The sequence below is a fragment of the Podarcis pityusensis genome (assembly GCF_964106645.2).
Source record: "Podarcis pityusensis genome assembly, chromosome: W".
Classification (NCBI taxonomy): domain Eukaryota; kingdom Metazoa; phylum Chordata; class Lepidosauria; order Squamata; family Lacertidae; genus Podarcis; species Podarcis pityusensis.
Window position 1 is genome coordinate 6,277,744 of NC_138045.1, and position 24,581 is coordinate 6,302,324.

General features: G+C 45.3%; 1 protein-coding gene and 1 pseudogene across 2 annotated transcripts in view; one reads left to right on the forward strand and one right to left on the reverse strand.

The window, feature by feature from the left end:
* The window catches only part of LOC308467675 (inositol polyphosphate 5-phosphatase OCRL-like), a gene marked incomplete at both ends in the record, with an annotated part of 166,778 nt that extends 164,650 nt beyond the window's left edge, over positions 1 to 2,128 (reverse strand). Inside the window, 2 exon segments of the mRNA XM_080989394.1 lie at positions 915 to 1,023; positions 1,963 to 2,128. Of these exon segments, the coding sequence (XP_080845520.1) occupies positions 915 to 1,023; positions 1,963 to 2,128 (275 nt within the window).
* Positions 2,129 to 8,085: 5,957 nt separating this feature from the next.
* The window catches only part of LOC308467677 (inositol polyphosphate 5-phosphatase OCRL-like), a 304,985-nt pseudogene continuing 288,489 nt past the window's right edge, over positions 8,086 to 24,581 (forward strand). The window contains exon 1 of the transcript in view: positions 8,086 to 8,101. The product of the transcript in view is annotated as an inositol polyphosphate 5-phosphatase OCRL-like (transcript). The remainder of the gene's footprint in view (positions 8,102 to 24,581) is intronic.

A 24,581-nucleotide genomic window follows, 5' to 3' on the forward strand; every position in this document is an offset into this window, starting at 1 on the left:
TCTGCCTGTGAGCCGAAGATACCAACACTAATTGCACCCCCGCAAGAGATGGGAGTTGCCCCCCCCAATCCCATATCGTCCCGTCCCAGCCAGAGGACCTCTGTCTTTGAAGGATTTAACTTCAACCGGCTTCCACGTAACCATCCAGCCACAGCTTCCAAACATCTGGTCAGTGTGTCTGGGGCCGAGTCAGGATGGCCATCCATCAACAGATAGAGTTGGGTGTCATCGGCATACTGATGGCAACCCAGCCCAAAACTCCGGACAAGCTGGGCGAGGGGGCACATAAAGATGTTAAAAAGCATCGGGGAGAGTATTGCACCCTGAGGCACTCCACACACCAAGGAGTGGCGCGATGACAATTCCCCCCCAAGCGCCACCCTCTGTCCCCGACCAGAGAGAAATGAGCGCAGCCATTGAAGGACTGTGCCCTGGATCCCCACGTCGGCAAGGCGGTGGTCCAGGAGTTTGTGATCGACCATGTCGAAGGCTGCTGACAGGTCTAGAAGAATCAGCAGCCCCGACCCGCCTCGATCCAGCTGCCTGCAGAGATCATCTGTTAGGGCGACCAGAGCCGTCTCGGTCCCATGAGCAGCGCGGAAGCCGGACTGGAATGGATCCAGAGCCGATATTTCATCCAGAAACCTACCAAGCAGTTCAGCAACCGCTCTCTCAATCACCTTACCCAGGAATGGAAGATTCGAAACCGGGTGGTAATTGGATAGATCTAAGGGATCTAATGATGTTTTCTTTAAGAGCGGGCACACCACTGCCTCCTTCAGTTCCCCTGGGAATGTCCCGGTGCCAAGGGACAAATTGATGATATCCCCCAGGGGGGCCCGCACCTCGTCTGGACACGCTCTAATCAGCCAAGACGGGCACGGGTCAAGAGGACAGGTGGTGGGCTTGCTTACAGCCTGCTTGGTGGCAGCGGTGGGGGTGGAGGCTCCCGGCGGGCACTCATTTGCTGATTCTGCAGGTTTCTTTCCTTCTCCATGAAGTTATCCTCGAATCCCAGAATTCCTGAGAGAGGAAAAGACTTCTGAGGTTAGAGAGGCTTCAGAACCGTTTGGGGAAGTTTCGGGAAAGGAACTTAGAAAATACTTAACTGCAGGAAAATCTTCCTGCCTCCTCACAGCACCACATTTGCCGGACAATTGCCTCTCAGCTTATGCACGTTAGGAAGGATTGTGAAGGCAACAGGTCCTCCCCTCAAGGCCTTTTCCTCTAAAGGAGGTAGACTGGTCTTCTCCAATCCTCTGGCCACTGCTGAGTTTTCCAAACTTGCTGGCATATTGAGTGTAGCACCTTAACAGCATCATCTTTAACAAAATTTAATAGTTCAGCTGGAATATCATCACTTCCACTGGCCTTGTTATTAGCAGTGCTTTCTAAGGCCCATTTGACTTTGCTCTCCAGGATGTCAGGCTCAAGGTCAGCAACCACACTACCTGGGGTGTATGAGACATCCATATCTTTCTGGTATAATTCCTCTGTGTATACTTGCCACCTCTTCTTGACGTCTTCTGCTTCTGTTAGGTCCTTTCCACCTTTGTCCTTTATTATGGTACTCTTTGTATGAAATGTTCCTTTCATAGCTCCAGTTTTCTTGAACAGATCTCTGGTTCTTCCCATTCTGTTGTTTTCCTCTATTTCTTTGCATTGCTCGTGTAAGAAGGCTCTCTTGTCTCTCCTTGCTATTTTTTTGAAATCTGCATTCAATTTCCTGTATCTTTCACTATCTCCCTCGCATTTTGCTTGCCTTCTCCAAGTCCACCTTTCCTTTTGAAGCAAAATGTCCTTGAAATGGGGGAGAAATGCCCTGCATGAAGTCTTGGGTTTGCAATTTGGGGAGAGGGAAGACTGTCTGTGGCGCTGGGGAGCGGGCAGGCTGGCGAGGCCCCCTAGATCTAGAGGCCCTAGGCTTCAGCCTACTTAGCCTATACATAAATCCGGCCCTGCCTGTGTCACAGTGAGCACAGGCCCATCGATCATGTGCAAGGCATTCTGCGTGTTGGGAAGGAGCCTCCTGTTCTAGGCCAGGGGGAAGAGTGACACCAGCAGAAGACTGGGTGGTGGGGTCGAAGCTGATCCCGGGGAGCACGTGAGGAGTCAAGGCTTCCCGCATGAAGGCCTCGCTTCCCCTAGAAGTCCCTGCCTCCTGGTCTGTGTTCGCTTTCTTCTTCAGGTACAGCGCCAGCATGTTCTGGATGGTGCACCTGCTTTTGGGGGAGAGCTTGTCGAACTGGTCCACACTAGAAGAATAGCCATGAGACGGGTGAGACTCCTGCAAGGCGTCCCCAAAGTCAGGGGAACATAAGCGCATTTGAAGAGCCTTGCTGGGTCAGGCCAAGGCCCATTCAGTCCGACATCCTGTTGGCATGTAGTTGGTCCACCACAATTGCAAGATTATTGCATCCTTCAGGAATGGTGTGTCCAGCTCCATCTGAGTCATCATCCAGGCACGCTGTGGAGCTGCCTGGATGAGAGATGGGCATCTTCGGCCAGTCAGGGGTGAAGAGCTGGCAAGATCCCCTGTACTGAGCAGAAAAGCAAACTCTTTGGCCTCCGAGATCTCTCCCAACTCTCAGCAGCCCTCACTGTGAGCCGTACTAGAGGAATTTTGTCCTGCTTTTGCTGAGCTACAACACAGGAGCGCACCCCCAGCTGGCCATGATGTGGTAACCCTGGCGAAGCATTGCAGAGCAACTGAGAAAGCAGAATGATGTTTGCGTGGACAGTCCATTAGAAAGCTGCACTATTAAAAGGACTTAGAAATATGGTCAAATTTGAAGTTATCACTGTTAGGCCGAATTGCTGTGATAAAAATGAACGTATTGCCAAGGATGCTGTTTTTGTTCCAAACATTGCAAATCTTGGACAAAATGGATTGTTTCAAGAAATGGCAGAGAGATATCTCTAGATTCGTCTGGCAGGGCAAGAAGCCTCAAATAAAATTTAAGATATTAACTGATGCTAAAGAAAGAGGTGGATTTGCCCTGCCAGACCTTAAACTTTATTATGAATCAGCCGCTTTTTGCTGGCTGAGAGAGTGGCTGCTTCTTGAAAACACTGATATGCTGGACTTAGAAGGTTTTAACAATGTATTTGGTTGGCATGCATATTTGTGGTATGACAAGGTTAAAGCACATAAAGCGTTTAAAAACCATATTGTTAGAAAAGCATTGTTTAATGTCTGGATAAGATATAAGGACTTGTTAGAAAATAAAACCCCAAGATGGTTGTCACCAATGGAAGCGAAGGCTCAGAAAAAACTCAATATGGAGGCCAAATGGCCGAAATATTGGGAAATTTTGGAACAAGAGGGAGACAGAATAAAACTGCAGAGCTTTGAAAAATTAAAAAACAAAGTGCGAGACTGGCTCCATTATTACCAAATAATGGAGGCATATAATTTGGATAAAAAACTTGGCTTCCAGGTGGAAAAATCAAAATTGGAAACAGAATTGTTAGACCCCAAAATTAAGAATTTATCAAAAATGTATAACTTGCTGTTGAAATGGAACACTCAGGATGAAACGGTGAAATCATCTATGATTAAATGGGCACAAGATGTTGGACACAATATCATGATGGCTGACTGGGAACAGTTATGGACCACAGGTATGACGTTTACGGCATGTAATGCCTTAAGAGAGAATTTAATGAAAAAAATTGTAAAAATTAATGAATGTTAGAAGGATGCTGGAATGAAGTTTATATATATAACATTTAGCAGAAATGTTATAAAGAATTAAGTAAAAATAGACTGTTAATGGGCTAAAGGGGAAAAAAATAAGGTTAGATAGTGTTAAGATAAATTATGGGACAAAAACTGAGAAAGATGGAAAGGATTTGCTGAAATAGCTAACTGAACTAGAATACAAAAAAGGGAAGTGTGAGGAGGTCGTCGAAACAAGTAAATGAAAGATAAGATATGGAAATATTGGATGCGTTTTTAATTGTTTTTGTTTTTGTTTTGTTAAGATAAGTAGTGTTTTCTGTTTTATATGTATTGTATTGTTTTGCTTTGTTTAACTTTTTTTCTTCTTTCTGTAATTTCTAAACTCTTAATAAACATTATTATTTTTTTTATAAAAAAAGAAAGCTGCACTATTATTGCATCGATAGCACAATGCAGAATACGGCCCCCCTCCAGGCAAAAACATCCGTCTGGAGGCACAGTAGCTTTCATTTCGGAGGTTGTGGTTTTACATCTTCGCATTTATTTATTTATTTGTTCAAAATTATTTATTTCATAAAATTTATACACTACCAGATGCTAAGAAACATCAAAGCCGTTTACAAAAAGATAAAACCATAAAATCAGGAAAAACCTACAGTACATTAAACGCTGAAAAAGTGAATACCAGAATAGATCAGAACTCACTCCCAAGGTAAGGGGAAGAGACATGGCTAAGATGGCAGGACAGCTTACTCTATGGTGTTAACCCCTTCATGCACTAATTAGACTGAAGCATGTTGGTTATATGAGACTGGTTATCCCGCACAACATGCTCTCACGCAACCCATGCCCTCCAACTGAAAACCCATTTCCTGGACAATATCAACATTGTGTTTTGTGCCTGTGAACTGCACAGTGAATATTTTTATTAGAAAAGAAAACAGCCCGGTGTTTCAGCTTCTCAGAGTTGTTTTATTCAGTGCGCTGCTACAGCTTGTCACACCCAAATCCTCCAAAGGAATCTGCCAAAGTGCTTTTCCAGGCAAAAGGGGGCAGAGGGAGAGAAACCAAGAACCTCAAATTCACTAGACCAGGGATGGGGAATTCTGTGGCCCTCTAGATGTTGTTGGATTCCATCAACCCTGACTGTCGGCCATGCTGGCTGAGGCAGAAGGCCATTGGATCTGGAAATATCTGGGAGCCCACAAGATTCCCTGCCCCCACCCTACACAAACAATCAGGCACTCAGCTGTGAGGCACGCCTCTTACTGGAGGGAGGGTCACTTTAGAGGCAGCTGTGGCATGAGGGTGCTGGATCATGCCTTTGTGGGCACACCTGAGGATTAAAGAGGACCCCCTAGGAAGCGTGCTTGGAGATCTTCCTTACCACGTGGCTCTCTGGCAAAAGCAGAACAGTACGAATGGCCATATGGAACCACACCTCAAAGCTGGATCAGACTTCCCAGATCCTGTAGCCTACATCAGGAGGAAGACTGGGGCAGAGGGGCCTAGAGTCGGAGTCAGAGCTGCTCTTAGGGCTGCATGTCTGAAGCATGGGCAGAAATCTTTGGGTGTGAGGTTGCATGGGGCTGTCTCTTTGTGTTTTGGTGGTGCCAAGCCACCAGCCAGCCAGAGGCAGGCAACCAACTGGCTTCAGAGGCAAGTTCCTTTGCAAAGCCAGTCTGACTTCACCAAATCCAATGACAGAGTGACCATTCGGCCCGTGTTCTGCTTCGCTGTGAAATGGCGTGTGTTCCTCAACCCAGAGAACCTCTTTTTCAACGTCAAGCTGGTCTAAGGAAGAAAAGCATAAGAGTTAGTCTTGAATCCCCACACACATGTGCTGGGAGATGCCTGCACACCGCACATGGAAAGCACCTCTCCTCCCACCCACACCCAAAAAGTCCTGGGAACAATGGTTTGTTAAGGGTGCTGGGAATCGTGGCACTCTGAAAGGAAAACTAAGGTTCTTAGGATGCTTTGGAGGGGGTGGAATGTTGAATACACAGTGGCCACATGGACGGAGAGACACACCCACACCCACACATACCCCAGCATAGCTTCAACTTTTAGCACAAAAAGTCTTCAGCCAGATGTCATGCAACCCTTTGGCAGGGGCAACTTATCATTTTATTGGTTTTCCATAACAATTTAAAAGGCAGACAATCTTGCAAAGGAGTGTTGCCATTTCAACTGCTGGTGTGACGTAGGAACCTGAACAAAGAGAAGGAACCAACTACCCAGAGTCTGCTTCCAATTGCCCTTGTTCTCCACCTCCCTCTATGCTAATCAGCCGCAAACAAGAGTTCAGATTTGAAAGCCTTGTTATCACCTCATTCCCGTCAATTAGCCAGCTGCTCTGGCAGATGACATCAGTTCCTTCCCGCTCCCAATATTCCTGCTCCTAACCTGGTTAGCCATAGCCCGGAAGCTGAATCTCAGGGGAACGCCTTTGGGCTGGGAAGGGCTCATCTTTTCTGGGCCTCTTCTCCCCCACAGGAAGGGGTGCTTGGCTCCTGGCCTGTGAAATGCGCTCAAAATGTCAAGATGCCTTCTTTCCAGGGAGCCAAGGAAGAAGGGTGGAATTTGTTATACTCCCAAACCTTCCCATGTCAGAGATGCAGGAGTTGCATCACCTCCAACTTCCTCAGGGATGAAGCAGCTGCGAAAAACGAAACATCCCACCTGGGCATGGTTTCTGAGAGAGCAACAGCAGAAGACCCAGACTCTGGCAAGATGAGCATTTGCCCAGTGGATTCTGGCCGCTCCATGAGGGCAGACAGGGGATGGCTGTGGTGGCCGCCAGCCCCTTCCCACTCCATCTCAGATACAGAACGCATTTGCTCTGCCACTCCTTGGCTCTGGCGCCACCTACTGTTGGCCTCCTTGCCTTCCACCCTCCCAGTCCCAATGAGCACCATCCACCCCTGGTCCAGAGGCGCAGAGCAGTAGTTAGGTGATCTTGCGCCCCGGCAGAACTGTCTAGATTGCGCCCCCAGCCACGGACAAGTTAGCATTTCTTTCCTCCGCTCGTCCACCCCCCCCCCACACCCATTCAATTCACTCTGGAAGTACAAGTATCGAAAAGTAAAATGTTAGAGGTTTCCCCCCACCCCATAGCAATATAATTGGATTCAGCTAGCTGGTCAGTCTGCTTCATTTTGATCTCTTTTGGAGATCAAAATGAAGCAGGGCAAAGGCTAATAGAGTTCTGTCAAGAGAACAAGCTGGTCATCACAAACACGCTTTTCCAACAAAACAAGAGACGACTCTACACATGGACATCACCAGATGGGCAACATCGAAATCAGATTGATTATATTCTCTGCAGGCAAAGATGGAGAAGCTCTATACAGTCAGCAAAAACAAGACCTGGAGCTGATTGTGGCTCAGATCATCAGCTTCTTATAGCAAAATTCAAGCTTAAACTGAAGAAAGTAGGTAAAACCACTGGGCCGGTAAGATACAATCTAAACCAAATCCCTTATGAATACACAGTGGAAGTGAGGAACAGCTTTAAGGATTTAGATTTGCTGGACAGAGTGCCTGAAGAACTATGGATGGAGGCTCGCAACATTATACAGGAGGCAGCAACTAAAACCATCCCAATGAAAAAAAAAAACGCAAGAAAGCAAAGTGGCTGTCCAACGAGGCCTTACAAATAGCAGGGGAGAGAAAGCAAGCGAAATGGGAGGGAGATAGTGAAAGATACAGGAAATTGAATGCAGATTTCCAAAGAATAGCAAGGAGAGACAAGAAGGCCTTCTTAAACGAGCAATGCAAAGAAATAGAGGAAAACAACAGAATGGGAAGAACCAGAGATCTGTTCAAGAAAATCGGAAATATGAAAGGAACATTTCATACAAACATTACCATAATAAAGGACAAAAGTGGTAAGGACCTAACAGAAGCAGAAGACATCAAGAAGAGGTGGTAAGAATACACAGAAGAATTATGCCAGAAAGATATGGATGGCTCGTACACCCCAGGTAGTGTGGCTGCTGACCTTGAGCCAGACATCCTGGAGAGTGAAGTCAAATGGGCCTTAGAAAGCACTGCAAATAACAAGGCCAGTGGAAGTGATGGTATTCCAGCTGAACTATTTAAAATTTTAAAAGATGATGCTGTTAAGGTGCTACACTCAATATGCCAGCAAATTAGGAAAACTCAGCAGTGGCCAGAGGATTGGAGAAGATCAGTCTACATCCCAATTCCAAAGAAGGGCAGTGCCAAAGAATGCTCCAACTACCGCACAATTTCACTCATTTCACACGCTAGCAAGGTTATGCTTAAAATTCTACAAGGAAGGCTCAAGCAGTATGTGGACCGAGAACTCCCAGAAGTGCAAGCTGGATTTAGAAGAGGCAGAGGAGGACTTCTGGAGGTGGCGCCATCGGTTAATGGCGGATTTCCTCGGTCAGGAGGAAATCGCTCTGCGGAAAACAGGGTCGGATCCTGCTTCGGCGTAGCGGGGGACCCTAGAAATCACAGGCGGGGGAAGCCTGTGAACCTGGGACCCAGCGGGCATGTTTGGCGCCGAGGAGGCTAAAGAAATTGCTACAGCGTCTGTTACAGAGGTTAAAGAGGTTCAAGAGAAAATACCACCGTTACATAAACAATTGGAAGATCATAAGTTAACCCTGTCTATGATTGAGTTGAAAGAAAAACAAGTAAATCTAAGGGTCAGATCGGTACCTGAAGTGGAGAAGGACAATATGGCAGAATTTCTTATGCAGGAATTTTTAGACTTTTGGAATCCAGAATTGGTAAAGGACAGTTTTAAAATAGTGAACTCCTTTAGACTTGGAAAAAGAGGAGAAAAGAAGGTGAGAGACTGTTTGATCACTCTTCGAACAAAAGAAGAGAGGGATAAGATCCTGGGTTTGCATTTCCAGAAGACACTGGAAATACATCAGACAAGAGTGGAGATATTTAAGGACATTCCGAAACACCTTCTGGATCTCAGATCTAACTATAAAGACTTGGTTACTTTGCTGAAAAGTAATAGGATTAATTTCAGGTGGGAATTTCCTCAAGGCCTATCTTTTAGTTACAAAGGAAAGAAGAGGAAAATAAGATCGGAAGACGACCAAGACAAATTTTGGAGAGACCACGGAGAAGACCTACAAAAGAAAGTCACAGGAGAGTTAAGAACAACTGTAAGAGAAGCTTTAGAAACACCAGGACTATCTCTGGAACTAAAAGACCGCCTGAAAAACGTGATACCACCAACGGAACAGGAACAGGCACTAGGTGCCGTTGGAGGAGAACTAAAATAATTACATCATGGCCCTGCAACTACTAACCTGGAACTGTCATGGCCTGAATTCCCCTCAGAAAAGGAAATCAGTGTTTCATTTATTAAAAAAGGAACAATTGGATTTGATCTGTCTACAAGAAACACATATAACAAGATTACACAGGAAATTGTTGATAAATAAAAGACTTGGTCAGGAGTTTATTTCATCGGACAAAGTTAAAAAAAGAGGGGTTGTGATTTATGCAAAGGACAGATTATCACCGAAATTTGTTTTTAAAGATGACCAAGGAAGATTTGTGGCAATTGAAATTCAAACACAAGGAGAAAAAATTTTGATAGTAGGAATTTACGCACCAAATGATGGGAAATCTGAATTTTTTAAGAAGTTGCACGAGACCCTGATGGACCATATGGATTACAACATGATTCTGATGGGCGATATGAATGGAGTGGTATCTACATATATGGACAAGGCACAAAGACAGGTAGTCACTAAGGATGGTAGACTACCGAAAACCTTTTTTGACATGACAGACAACTTGGACTTAGTGGACATTTGGAGAATAAAAAACCCCATGGCCAAAGAGGGAACTTTCTTTTCTGAAGCCAAAATGACATGGACAAGAATTGACCAAATTTGGATAACTAGAGGAATGGCACCAAAGACAAGAAAGGTGGAAATCTGCCTGAAAATTTGCTCCGATCACAATGCTGTTAAGATGGAAATGAGACTAACACCAACTGGCTCCTTCAGATGGAAGATGAATGACACCTTATTTAGAGATGAAGAAGTATTAAAGAAGGCCCAAAAAACATTGAGAGACTATTTTGAGATAAATTTGAGCACTAACGTGGAGAAAAGAGTAATCTGGGACGCAAGTAAAGCGGTTATGAGAGGGTTCTTAATACAACAGAACGCAGTAAGGAAAAGAATTCAAAATGAGAAGAAGGACAAGATAATGGACAAAATAAAGGAAAGTGAAAAAAGATTGAGAGTAAATCCAAAATCTCAAGAGATTCTGAGAGAGTTAAAGTTACATCAAGTACAATATATGAAAATGATGAATCAGGAGATAGAATGGAAAATTAAACAAATGAGACAAAAGACATTTGAGTCGGCCAATAAATGTGGTAAACTGCTGGCATGGCAAATGAAAAAGAGACAAAAACTAAACACAATCACGAACTTAGAAGTGGAAGGAAGAAATATACAGAACCCTGCAGAGATTAGAAACTGTTTCCAGAGGTACTTTAAACGATTATATACTCAAGGGCCACTGAAAGAAACAGACTTAGACCAATTTTTGAAAACAAATGGATTACAAAAAATATCTCAAGAAAACAAATTAATTTTGAATCATAGAATAACTGAACAGGAAATAGAAGGTGCCATTCAAAATATGCAACTGGGTAAATCTCCAGGACCAGACGGCTTGACCTCTAGATACTACAGATCTTTAAAAGAATGGTTAATTCAACCTTTGAAAGAGGTCTGCAACGAAATAATGGAGGGGAAAAGAGCACCAGAGTCGTGGAAAGAAGCATATATTACACTTGTACCAAAAACAGAGACTCAAAAGACACAGCTTAAGAACTACCGCCCTATATCGTTACTGAATGTGGATTACAAAATTTTTGCAGATATTCTGGCTAAGAGATTTAAGAAAGTGCTGATGGAAGAGATTCATAAAGACCAAGCGGGCTTTCTCCCAGGAAGGCATTTGTCTGACAATTTGAGGAATATAATTGATATTTTGGAAAAATTAGAAGTGAATATAAACACTAAAGCAGTTTTGATATTTGTAGACGCAGAGAAAGCCTTTGACAATATTTCTTGGAATTTTATGAAGAAGAATCTCCAGGGTATGGGGGTAGGCCAAGGCTTTGAGAATGGTATAGGTGCAATTTATTCAGAACAAAAAGCTAAACTAATTGTAAATAATGTTGTGATGGAAGAACTAAAAATTGAAAAAGGGACACGACAAGGTTGCCCTATTTCCCCACTTCTCTTTATTTTGGTCCTGGAGGTTTTGCTGAATATGATTAGAAGGGACCAGTCGGTTAAAGGTATACAGGTCGGAACTAAACAGTACAAATTGAGAGCATTTGCAGATGACTTAGTATTGACGTTACAGGAGCCAGAATCTAGTACTAAAAGAGTTTTAGAACTGATTCAGGAATTTGGTCAAGTGGCAGGATTTAAATTGAACAAGTCAAAAACCAAGGTTTTAGAGAAAAATTTAACATCGTTTGAAAGAGAGAGGTTTCAGAATGAGACAGGTTTAACAGTGGTTAAGAAAGTTAAATACCTTGGGATTAACATGACAGCAAAAAATGGGAATTTATTTAAAGATAATTATGAAAAATGTTGGTCGGAAGTGAAAAAAGACTTAGAAATTGGGTCAAATTTGAAGCTTTCACTGCTGGGCCGTATTGCTGCGATAAAAATGAATGTATTGCCTAGAATGTTGTTTTTGTTTCAAACTTTGCAGATTGTCGACAAAATGGATTGTTTCAAGAGGTGGCAGAAAGATATTTCTAAATTTGTCTGGCAGGGCAAGAAGCCCAGAATAAAATTTAAAATTTTAACGGATGCAAAGGAAAGAGGCGGATTTGCCCTGCCAGACCTTAAACTTTACTATGAATCAGCAGCTTTTTGCTGGTTGAAAGAATGGCTACTTCTTGAAAACACTGACATTTTGGACTTGGAAGGTTTTAACAATGTATTTGGATGGCATGCATATCTATGGTATGATAAGGTCAAAGCACATAAAGCATTTAGAAACCACATTGTCAGGAAAGCGCTATTTAATGTTTGGCTAAGATATAAGGATTTGCTAGAAAATAAAACTCCAAGGTGGCTGTCACCAATGGAAGCGAAAGCCTTGAAAAAGGTCAATATGGAGGTCAAATGGCCGAAATATTGGGAAATTTTGGAACAAGACGGAGATAGACTGAAATTGCAGAGCTTTGAAAATTAAAAAACAAAGTGCGAGACTGGCTTCATTATTATCAGATAATGGAGGCATTTAAATTGGACAAGAAAATTGGCTTCCAGGTGGAAAGATCCAAATTAGAAACAGAACTGTTAGAACCCAAAACTAAGAATTTGTCAAGAATGTATAACTTGCTGCTGAAATGGAATACTCAGGATGAAACGGTAAAATCGGCTATGATTAAATGGACACAGGACATTGGACATAATATTATGTTTGCTGACTGGGAACAGTTATGGACCACAGGTATGAAATTTACGGCATGTAATGCCTTAAGAGAGAATATTATGAAAATGATATACAGGTGGTACATAACCCCAGTCAAGCTTGCAAAAATCTATCACTTGCCCAATAACAAATGTTGGAAATGTAAAGAAACTGAAGGTACATTTTTTGACCTTTGGTGGACGTGCCAAAAGAGTAAGGCTTTCTGGGAAATGATATATAATGAATTAAAAAAGGTATTTAAGTATACCTTCCCTAAGAAACCAGAGGCCTTTCTCCTGGGCATAGTCGGCCAAATGGTGTTAAAAAAGGATAGAACTTTCTTTATGTATGCAACAACAGCAGCAAGAATACTCATCGCAAAGTATTGGAAGACACAAGAACTTCCCACGCTGGAGGAATGGCAGATGAAACTGATGGACTATATGGAACTGGCGGAAATGACTGGTAGAATCCGTGACCAGGGAGAAGAGTCGGTGGAGGAAGATTGGAAGAAATTCAAAGACTATCTTCAGAAACATTGCAAGATTAAAGAATGTTAGAGTGATGTTGGACTGAAAATAAGCGGTTTCCAGCTGTACAGGTTAAAGTTAATGATAGACCAAGATTAAAGATTAGGATTAAAGATGTTTAAAGAAATGGAAATTTGACAATTAAGAGGGAAAATTTTAATGTTATATTATACTAAGACTAAAGATCAGGTTTAAAGAAGTTGAAGCTATATATTTCAATATTATATTATATTAAAGTTAAAGATTGGGATTAAAAAGTGGAAAAGAAATTGCTGGAAAAACAATTTGGATTGGAATACAAAAGAGGGAGGTATGAGGAAGTCCAGAAAATATCTGGACTTCTGTGTATCTGAAGAAGTGTGCTTGCACACGAAAGCTCATACCAAGAACTAACTTAGTTGGTCTTAAAGGTGCTACTGGAAGGATTTTTTTTATCCAGAAAATAAGTAAACTAAAAAACGGAAATGGAAAAGAGATATTGTTTTTTTAATTGTTATGTTTTTTGTTTATTATTGTTGAATCTTGCTTTTTTTGTGTGTGTTTTTGTTATTTTTTTTGAGATATGTATTGTGTATGTCTTTCTTTTCTTTCTTTGTTGTTTAAAACTTTAATAAAAATTATTTAAAAACAAAAAACAAAAAACCAGGGGGTTGTCTCATTAACACTTCATGGTCTAAATTTGCATGCAGATATGCAGCATCAACATCAAAATGGTGCACTGCTAGTTGTCTTACAGCAGCAATGGAAAGCATTAAACGAAAAGTTTCACTCTTTACAGTGGGAGAAAACACTTCATCATAACTCTCCCCTTTAATTTGAGTGAACCCTCTGGCTACTAAACTGGCTCGAAAACATGGTTCCCCAGATGCAAGGGTTTTTCTTTTGTAAACCCACTTGCATGACACCACTCTGCCACCAGGTGGCGGCATTATAACCTCAAACACTTTGTTACGTTTAAAAGAGTCCATTTCTTCTTTCATGGCTTGTTGCCACAAAGCATGTTCTCCAGGGGGTAAGTCTAAGATTTCATTATAACTTTGTGGTTCCACACAACTCACTTTGCATACTCTCACTCCTCCTAGGGTCAAACGCTGAGGAGGTACACCCTTGTTTAAACGCTGGGAGCGCCTAGGCACAAGTACTTCTTCTCCCCCCCTTATCTCTGGCTCTTCTTCCTCTTCCTCTAGAGAAGTATTATCTATTGCCACATCCTTTGGGGAAATCTGTGCCTCCTCCTCATCCTGCTCCTGTGTTGCCAATGGCGTAGAAGAAGCCTCTTCTCTTACCTGCAGGGGCAGTAGGCAATCTGGGTTGGCATGGATCGCAGTCCATCTGTCCTGGTCAGCAAAGTCTGCGCTTCGTGACAGAACCAAGCGTCCTGGGCATAAATTGAAACGCCACCCTTTGCCATAGGACTGATATCCCACAAACCGCAGTTTCTGCGCTCTAGCGCCCCCTTTCTGGCGCTGAGCTTTGGGGATATTTACATGTGCCCAAGCACCCCAGTTATGGAGCATTGTCCACTCTGGTTCTTTCCCAAACAACAAACGATAAGGAATATCTTTTATAGAGCTAGACCAGGTTCTATTAATCAAAAAGTTCGCTGTCAGAAAAGCCTCACCCCACAGCCTATGGTTGTGACCCAATCCTGCATCCACTAGCAGGCAGTCCTTTACTGACTGTATTACAGCCCCACGTCTTTCACACAGACCATTTTCAGCAGGGCTATAAGGGTTAGTCAAACGATGAGTGATCCCCTTACATCGCAACCATGCCCCAAATTGTTTGTTCAGAAATTCTCCGCCCCTATCTGTTTGCAGCTGCACAACAGGCCGAGCGAAGAGCTTTTCAGCTTGGGCAACCCATTCTCTGAATGTGGAGAAACACTCAGATTTCTGCTTTAACAAAAACAGCCAACTAAAACGTGATTTATCATCTATTACCAGAAAAGCATATCTGGCGCCCCCTTCAGTCTTCTGTGGAAAAGGGCCTATCACGTCACAATGGACAAGTTCTAAAACCTCTTTAGATACTCTGTCACTTTTAGAAGCCACAGGCTTCCTCTTAGATTTGGCCATTTTACATACATTGCAATCTAGGAAACAGTTACAGCTATTTACTTTTAGGTTCTTGCACACCTTTTGCATCTCTGAAAGCACATGGAAATTGGCGTGACCCAGTTTTCTGTGCAGTTCATGTACACACCCCTTATGAACTGGCAAATTTTCCTGAACCACCTGGGCTGCTTTAACAGGCTTGTCCTGCATTACATATAACCCATTTTCCAACTTTGCATGGCCACATACCCGAGTTCCATTCTTTATCAGACAACCATCCTGTGTGAAGTTAACACTATACCCTGCATTAATCAAACAGCTTACAGACAGCAAACTATAGTCCAAACTGCTGACAAACAGAGTCTCTGGTAGAGTAGTGTTCAAGCACTGCAGGAAACATGTTCCCTGGCCATCAATCTTGCTTCTACGACCATCAGCAAGATAGATTGAGTCTTTTCCATCGGCTGGCTTCTCCAGGGTCTTAAAGTCCTCCCGACTGTTGCAGATAATCCTGCTACTCCCAGAGTCCAGCAACCATGTTCCTCGAGGTATCTTTCTCTCCTCTCGAGAAAATGCAGACACAAACTGAGCAGAACGCGTGTTCTTCTTCCCTGAAGAGAACCCCTTCTGCTTATGTTTCTGCGTCGATTGCTGTCTCTGCTCCACGTCGTCTCCTGGAAGTCTTGCCCTGCATTGACGTTGGAGATGCCCGGCTTGGTTGCATCTATAGCACCTCCTCACCGCCATGGCCAAGTCCAAACCTTGGCGTTGCTCCATTGGCAGATTCTGCTGCTGGCCCCCTCGGCTGTAACTCCTCCGTTCTTGGGGTTCAGCCTGTCTATCTGACCTTCTTTCTGCTTCTTCGGTCAATCTTCCAACCACCTACTCAAGGGTCAGATCTCGGGGAGGCATACTCTCCATGCTGTTAATCACAGGCAACCAGCTTTCAGGCAAACTTGAAAGGATAATGTAGGTTTGGTCAGTCTCATCATAATGCTCACCTCTCTGCTGTAGTTGAAGAAACAGAGATTTCAGCGTTTGAAGATGAGTTGCCAAACTCTCACCTTCTTTCATAACAGTCCTGAACAGCCTTCTGGTCAGAGAAATTATAGTTCCAGCAGTTTCTCTGACATGCATTGCCCTTAATAAATTCCATCACTCAAACGCTATGCTGGCATTTGCTACATGCAATAACTGAGAGTTGCTCAAACACAGCATAATTTGGGCACGAGCCCTTTCATCTAGCCGTTTTTTCTCAGCAGAGTCAGTCCTCAAAACCTCAGTTTCAACACATTCCCATAGTCCATCTCTCCTTAACAACTGCTGCATTTTAATTGACCAACTCAGCCAGTTGCTCTCTGAGAGAAGTTCAAAAGGGATGCCTCCCCCAATATTTACAACTTGGGAAGACTGGAAATCTGCCATCTCTGCTGGTGCTTGCTGAGCCCCTTCTGTGGGGTCTCCAGCAAGCTCTCCTGACTCTCTCTTTAGAGTCCGACTGGATGGTCCTGGCTGGCACTCACCGGCTTCTAGCTGCTGCCTCTGTTGACCCTCAGGTCCTGCCTGGCCCTGCAACTGGTGTAGCCTCTCTGTGAGTCGCCTACTGTGGTCCTCCAGTAGTTCAAACTGTTCCAGTAGCTGACGCTGAGTGCTTTCCAGATCCTCAGATCCTAGCCGCTCCAGCGTCGCTGCAGACAGTTACAGCTTGCCACCAACTGCTCCAACGCACAGCCACGGGCTTCGTACACCACCAGGACTCACCAGCTCCCTGCTGAGATGCTGTCAGTCGTTTTGCACTCTGCACATGCTCAGAAACACTGGGCCCATAATCTGTCAGTGTTTGTAAAAAGCAAAAAAAAGAAGGAAAGGGTTCTGACCTCCCTTTGTCTCTTCAGCCTGGTCCTCGGACCCTTGTCTGCATAAGAGAGTCCACGAGAATATGCTTGCAGAGTTTTATTCTTAAAAGTCTTTGTGCAAAACACGACTGAATAACTATACACACCAGCACCAACCAACCCAAACACCAGCCTAAGTCTCAGACTAACATTTCTCACTATATATATACAACCTGCTGCAAGCCGCTGAGTCATGCTGACCCAGCTTTATTCGCATTAAAGAAACAGCGGCCATTTTAGCCGTGACAGAGAAGCAAAAGACCCCCTGTTGCCTGACAATGGAGTCTATTAACAGCCACTGTTGTGCTGGAAGACCAAGGTGTAGTACTAGTAGGTTAAAGGTAAAGGTAAAGGGACCCCTGACCATTAGGTCCAGTCGTGACCGACTCTGGGGTTGCGGCGCTCATCTCGCATTATTGGCTGAGGGAGCTGGCGTACAGCTTCCGGGTCATGTGGCCAGCATGACTAAGTCGCTTCTGGTGAACAAGAACAGCACACAGAAACAGTGTTTACCTTCCCGCCGGAGCGGTACCTATTTATCTACTTGCACTTTGACGTGCTTTCGAACTGCTAGGTTGGCAGGAGCAGGGACAGAGCAAGGGGAGCTCACCCCGTCGCGGGGATTCAAACCGCCGACCTTCTGATCGTCAAGCCCTAGGCTCTGTGGTTTAACCCACAGCGCCACCTGCGTCCCTACTAGTAGGTTAGCCAAGTGCAAAAAAAGGGGTATACCTGCTGAAATCCTATCTTATACACAATTATTAAAGGTACAGGATGCTTGTGCTTTTTTGCCCCATGTCATCTTAAATTACTTTGCTGCATCACACGACAGGAAAATCCTCTAACTCAGGAGCAGCAGACACGTGGCCCTCACAATGCTGCAGAACTACAATTCCCATCATCCCTGATTACTGGCCATGATGGCTGGAGCCAACAGGAACTGCAGCTCAGTAACATCTGGCAGACCACAGGTTAGCTATACCTCCAATAGACAATGTTATATGTACCAATAATCCATACAAACTGTTAACCGCCACCAGAATACACCCCCGACACTATGAGCAACTGCAAAACCATCCTTTTGCAGGTGTGGCAAGGTGTACAAGAATTAACAGGGTATAAATCCAAGGACTCCCTGGCAGACAAGGGAGGGGCATCCCTCGCAGAGGATTTGAATGCCTTTTTTGCCCGTTTTGAAGTAACATCTGCAGCAACACCTGCTGAGGCGTTACCAACACCAACACCACTCCCTGTGAAGGCTTTGCCATCATCACCACCATTACCATCATCAGTACAAAGGAATGTAGTAGTCTCTGTGGAAAAAGAAGAGATGAGGAAGGTGTTGAAGGGAATCAACCCAAGGAAGGCCACAGGGCCAGATGGGGTAGCTGGAAGGGTATTGAGAGACTGTGCAGATCAACTAGCAGGAGTTTTCACTGGGATTTTAAATCGGTCCCTAGCCCAGGCTATTGTTCCATCCTGCCTAAAGTCCTCTATTATCATTCCAATAACAAAAAAATCTAACCCGGAAGATCTGAATGATTTTCGTCCAGTAGCACTCACACCTATAATCATGAAGTGCTTTGAAAAGCTGGTCATTGCCTGCCTACCAGAGGGACTGGACACATTCCAATTTGCTTATAAAATGAAAAGATCGACAGAGGACGCTGTTGCGATTGCCCTCCATGCCGTCCTTGCACATTTGGAGCAGCGGGGGGGTTATGCCAGACTGCTTTTTTAAGATTTCAGCTCGGCATTTAATACCATTCTACCACAACGTCTGATGTCTAAACTGGAAGATCTGGGGCTTCCGTTATCACTTTGTGGGTGGATATTGGACTTTTTGTCAGACCGCCCCCAGAGGGTTCGGTTGGGCCCTTATACCTCTAATATGCTTAAGACTAACACAGGAACACCACAGGGATGCGTACTCAGTCCGCTCCTTTATATTCTCTACACGTACGATTGTGTCGCTACTCACCCTAATAACAGGGTTGTTAAATTTGCAGATGACACAACCGTGATTGGGCTCATCCCTGAAAGGGAGGGTGAAACGGATTATAGAGATGAGGTGGAGCGGCTGACAGAGTGGTGCAGAGCTAACAACTTGCTCATAAATACAAGGAAGACAAAGGAGCTTGTGGTGGACTTCAGGAGACAGAAGAGCAACGTCCAGCCACTTTTGATTGATGGGGTCTGTGTGGAGAGGGTAACAACGTTCAGATTTTGGGGCATTGAATTACAAGAGGATCTGTCCTGGAGTGTCAACACAAGGGGGCTTGTGAAGAAGGCGCAGCAGAGACTGTACTTTTTGAGAATACTAAGGAAAAACCATCTTCCGCAGAAACTGCTGCTTGCCTTCTATCACTGTGCCATTGAGAGAGTGCTTACTTATGGCTTATGTGTGTGGTACGGAAGCTGTACTACCCAGGACAGGATGGGGTTGTGCAGGGTTGTTAAGGCAGCAGAGAGCATTGTTGGCTGCCCACTCTCCACCTTAGAGCAGATTTATGCCACAAGGTGCCATAGGAAGGCACTGGACATAGTAAAAGATCCATCGCATCCTGGTCACTGTCTCTTTGAGCTCTTTCCGTTGGGACGGAGATACAGGACGATGAAGACAAGAACGAGCCATCTTAAGAACAGCTTCTTCTCCAGAGCGATCTCGGCCCTGAATGGGAAGCCCGGACTTTGAAAGTCATCTAATCTCCCTTGCTGTATTATACTGTATTGTTTAATTAGTGTTTTTATGGAGCAGTCAAGTAATTTTGTTGTCCCCGAAGGGGGCAATGACAATAAAGATATTATTATTATTATTATTATTATTATTATTATTATTATTATTATTTTGCATCCTACGTTGGCTCCCAGGACGTTTCTGAGCACAATTCTCGGTGTTGGCGCCAACCTTTAAAGCCCTAATTGGCCTCAGCCCTGAAAGAGTGTCTCCATCCCCATTGTTCAGCCCAGGCATCAGGGTCCAGCACCGAGGGCCTTCTGGCAGTTTCCTCACTGTGAGAAGCGAAGTTACAGGGAACCAGGCAGAGGGCCTTCTGAGTAGTGGCACCTGCCCTGTGGGACACCCTTCCATCAGATGTCAAGGAGATAAGTAACTATACAGCCTTTAGGGAAGTTTTTAATGTTTTATTATGGTTTTGCATATGTTGGAAGTCTGAGGCTGCCCCCCTTGCCTTCCTTGCAGCATCCTTTTCAAAGGGCTAAGGCATGACTACGCTCACAGAGTTTAAATCCACCATAAGGTGCAGCAATCAGGCCTCTGTTTCAACACAAAATACCAATGATCCTTATGCCAAGTGGGAGAAAGGTCGTCAACATGATGAACACACAAACCTTGGAGAGAAAAATGTAAAACAAAAAGCATCAGCAATTTTATTGGACTTAATGGAAGTCTCTGCTGATAAGAACATGTGAGCAACACAGATTTTCCAGACAGATGCAAAACCTAGAGCAGGAAACCTTAGACCTTTAGATATTGCTGGACAGCAGCTATGCTGGGGCTGATGGGAGTCCAACAACATCTGGAGCGTGTGCTGAGCTAGGAAAGCCCTCTAACTGGGAAATTGCAGAGCAGTCCTACTTATTCCAAAGCAACCCTCCAACTTAATTGGGACTTGCTTCTAATTCAGGTTGCACAAACCTGCAACCTTAAAAAGCATTTGTAGAAGTCGCAGTCATCCTATGTTCTTTGCTCCTAACTGTCTGAAAGTGGTTTCTCTAGCCTAGGCTGGGGTATCCCAGACAAAGGAAATAAACAGGGCAATATCCTAAACCACCACATATAACACAAAGATGTCTCTCACCAGGCCGTAGGTCACAAGTCTCTGAAGCTCATTTTTAGTGATCAGATGACAATGCTGGAAAAAAGCAAAGAAACCACAGCTACAGGCTAGCTCACGGGGGCGGGGGGCAGCCTGCTGCCACTTCCTGCAATATGTAGTAAGACTGATAACTAGGATTGGGCAGTATGATCATATTAGGCTAGTGCTCTGTGAACTAGACTGGCTCTTGAACTGCTTCCAGGCCCAATTCAGAGTATCCCATTTGGCCTTTAAAGTGTTTCAAGGTTTGGGAAAAGGGTACCAGAAGAAGGCCCACTTATTTTTGCACTGCCTCTCCACTGACTCGAATCTTTAGCAGGGGCAGCCCTTTCCCAGGGAACTCCTGCTCTTTCAAGTATGGCAGGGCCTTTTCAGTCATGGCACCCGACCTTTCAGAATAATCTCCCAAAGAGGTTCACCTGGCCCCTGCTTTGATGTCCTTTCAGCAAAGACTTTTAGAATTTCCCCTGGTTCTTGAATTCATGGGCAGGGCGCTTGTGGCCCTCCAAACCCTGCTGTACTACACAGGAACATAGGAAGCTACCTTATATTGAGGCAGACCATTGACCCATCAAGCTCAGGACGGACTACATGGACTGGCAGCAGCTTTCAGGCAGAGATCATGCCCAGCCCTATCTGCACACACTGGTGACTGAGCCGGGAACCTTCTCCATGCAAAATGGCCGCTCTGCTTTTGCATTACTGCCCTTAACAAACTGCAACTCCCACCCCGATCACTGGAGAAGTTGCCCACATTTGCTATAATCTAATCTAGTACATCTCTGCCACTCGGTTTATGTTGCTCTCTACTGGCTGCTCTAGTAGAAACCTTAGTGGTGCAGCTGCAGCAGCAGGGATCGCCGACACTGCACCCTCCTGGTGTTGCTGAAGTGGAACTCTCATGAGCCCCAGTCAGCAAGGCCAGTTCTTAGCAATTATGGGAATTTTGGTCTATCAACATTTGGAGAGCACTATGCTGCCTGCCATAAAGAAGGCTGATCACCGAAGAATGGATGCTTTTGAATTCTGGTGCTGGAGGAGACTCTTGAGAGTCCCATAGACTGCAAGAAGATCAAACCTCTCCATTCTGAAGGAAATCAGCCCTGAGTGCTCACTGGAAGGACAGATCGTGAAGCTGAGGCTCCAAGACTTTGGCCACCTCATGAGAAGAGAAGACTCCCTGGAAAAGACTCTGGTGTTGGGAAAGATGGAGGGCACAAGGAGAAGGGGACGACAGAGGACGAGATGGTGGGACCGTGTTCTCGAAGCTACCAGCATGAGTTTGACCAAACTGCGGGAGGCAGTGGAAGACAGGAGGGCCTGGCGTGCTCTGGTCCAGGGGGTCACGAAGAGGCGGACACGACTAAACGACTAAACAACAACAAATGCTGCCTACCCTGAGCTACACACAGGCAGGAAAGTTACAGAAACATGACTCAATTTGCTTCTCCAGATAGCGGAGACCAGCAAGTTACATCAGCCAAGGCTCTCTCCCTCCAAGCCCTCGAAACGCACGCGTGTTTCATGATTGTCAGCTGCAGCAGACCCTGGTCAGGGGGCAGGAAGCTCATCTGGGCACAGATATCCTTGTAATCCTGGTTTCGGCACTCAAAGTCTTCCACGTGGGCAGCAAGGTGGGAACTGACAACGCAGAAGCTGGTATTGTTGCAGACAAACCTCGCGGCCACACACCCCTTGTTACCCTGCAGGGGCGGAGCAAAGATGGCTGTTAGAGAGCAAGCAGGAAAGAGGGGGGAACTGGTTGGCAGAGATTAGAAAAACAGATAGACAGACAGAAAGAAAGATTGACGTAGGGAATTCCGCTGTCAGGGTCTACTCCCGATCTTCCCCATGATGCCTGTGCCCACTGTCTCCCTCATCACTTCCTTGATGCGGCTGAGCTGGTCCTTCCTGACAAAGATGAGCAACATCATTCCGACTAGACGCACCAGCTGCACCTAGAAGATGCAAGGTACTGGGATGTCTACCAGCTCTGTTCAGTGCTTGCTGTCCTGGGCCGGTTGGATGCAGATAGGAGTGGCAGGTGGCACCAACTGGGGATCCCCCAAGGGAAGAAGGCTCAGAGCCAGGGAACTGGTGGGGGGACGACGACGCTGAGTCGTCCGAGGGAGAAGAGGGAGCAGACTGTGAGCTAGAGGAGGTGTTGGAAACTGAAGAGGCAGGAGGGCAGGAAGATTCTGTGGCAAACAGCAGCCCAGAATCCGAGGCAGAAGTGGAGGCTGGAGGCGGGGGTCAAGAGGCAAAGATCAGGCAGGCTGCTGAAGAAGCCAGGGGGTCTCCCCATCCTGCTGCGATCAGCTCCCCTCCCTGCTGGTCTCCCAGAACACAGAGAAATTAAGAGGAGGGAGCAAAGACAGGCAAGGTGTCAGAGTCTCAGGTTGCTTGGGAAGGACCAGGGGGAGGAGGAGACTTCAGAGAGTGGTGGGAGGGTAGCAACCTTCAGCCTTCACAACTACCTCACTGGGGCAAGACCTGTTGGGAAAGGTTTCTGTCATCACGAGGCCTGCACGGTTTGGGTTTCTTTGAATAAAGAATGTTGGCTTCTTTTGAATAAAACACCACTGACACCAGGTGTTTTTTCTTGCTGACCTCCTCCTCCTCCTCCTCCTCCTCACTCCAGCTCCTGACAGCTGTCTGGCTGCTGAAGAAATGGGTGGGGTTGGACTTACTTTCTTGTACTTGGACTTGGAACGCAAAGCCTTTTCCACAGCTGTCAGCCACTCTTGCTCCTTTGTCGAGTCCAAGTAGAAGAAAGCCTCTGTGCTCAGGTCCAGCTCCTGGAACCTAATGCCAAAGTGCCAAAGAGAAGGATGTGGAACTGCAGGAATAGGACTCCAATCGGAACAGACGTGCTGGTTAAATATGCAAAGACAACAGGAGTGTGCAAGGGCAGGCAAGATCAGGACCAAGAACAAACAGGTAATACCAGCCACTTCTTCCTCAGCTTAGCTATTCTGGGCCCCAAAGGAGCTTTGCTAATGGAAGAAAAAAAGCTTTTTCCTTGTATTTTTTAAGATGTGTCAGCCAGCCTGATATCTAAGCACTATCCCAGTAGCCACAGGCAACCAGAAATTCTTTGAAGGCAAGTGAGTTAGTTGATCTCTCCATTCTTCCTTCACCTGGCAACCTGGTTTCCAGGCGGGCTTTCCGGGAGCAGAAAACCACCTCTCAGATCTGCTGTGCCAAGCTGGTTTGCTAGAAGATTACCCCGTAACACCCTTGTCCTCTTTGCAAACCTCCTAAATGGCTAGCCTTCTGTGTTTCCATGCTGGCCATGAAGGAATGGGCATTCCCGACTCTGAAAACAGCACAGAAATACAGCCTGTCTAGTAAAGGGGTAAAAAGAGCAAGCTAAACAGCCTCTGTAAAACAGTAGCATCTGAAGCTGCTAACCACATACTGATAAACATATCATAAAAGCAGACATGAAAAACAAATGGCCACTGGGTACTACTAACAGTGGGACACGGGTGGCGCTGTGGATTAAACCACAGAGCCTAGGACTTGCAGATCAGAAGGTCGGCGGTTCGAATCCCCACGATGGGGTGAGCTCCCGTTGCTCGGTCCCTGCTCCTGCCAACCTAGCAGTTTGAAAGCACATCCAAGTGCAAGTAGATCAATAGGTACCGCTCTGGTGGGAAGCTAAACGGTGTTTCCGTGTGCTGCTCTGGTTCGCCAGAAGCGGCTTAGTCATGCTGGCCACATGACCCGGAAGCTGTACGCCAGCTCCCTCGGCCAATAAAGCGAGATGAGCGCCGCAACCCCAGAATCGGCCACGACTGGACCTAATGGTCAGGGGTCCCTTTACCTTTACCTTACTACTAACAGTACGAGGAAATAACCAAAGCAAAAACTTTGTTTGAAGTAGTAAGCTTAGCATTATAAGGATGACCCACACCAAGTGTTGGGGGGGGGGGTCACACCTCCCTGTCCTCCAGCACAGCTTTTAGGAGGAGTTCCAAAGGTTTTGCTTCAGTTTTGGATTAACTGCATCTTGTCACAATGTCTGAAGCTGCACAAACCGCTTCATTTGAACCATGGCTCATTGAAACAAGCCAACTTCCAATCGTGGGTTTACAAAGCTGGTAAAA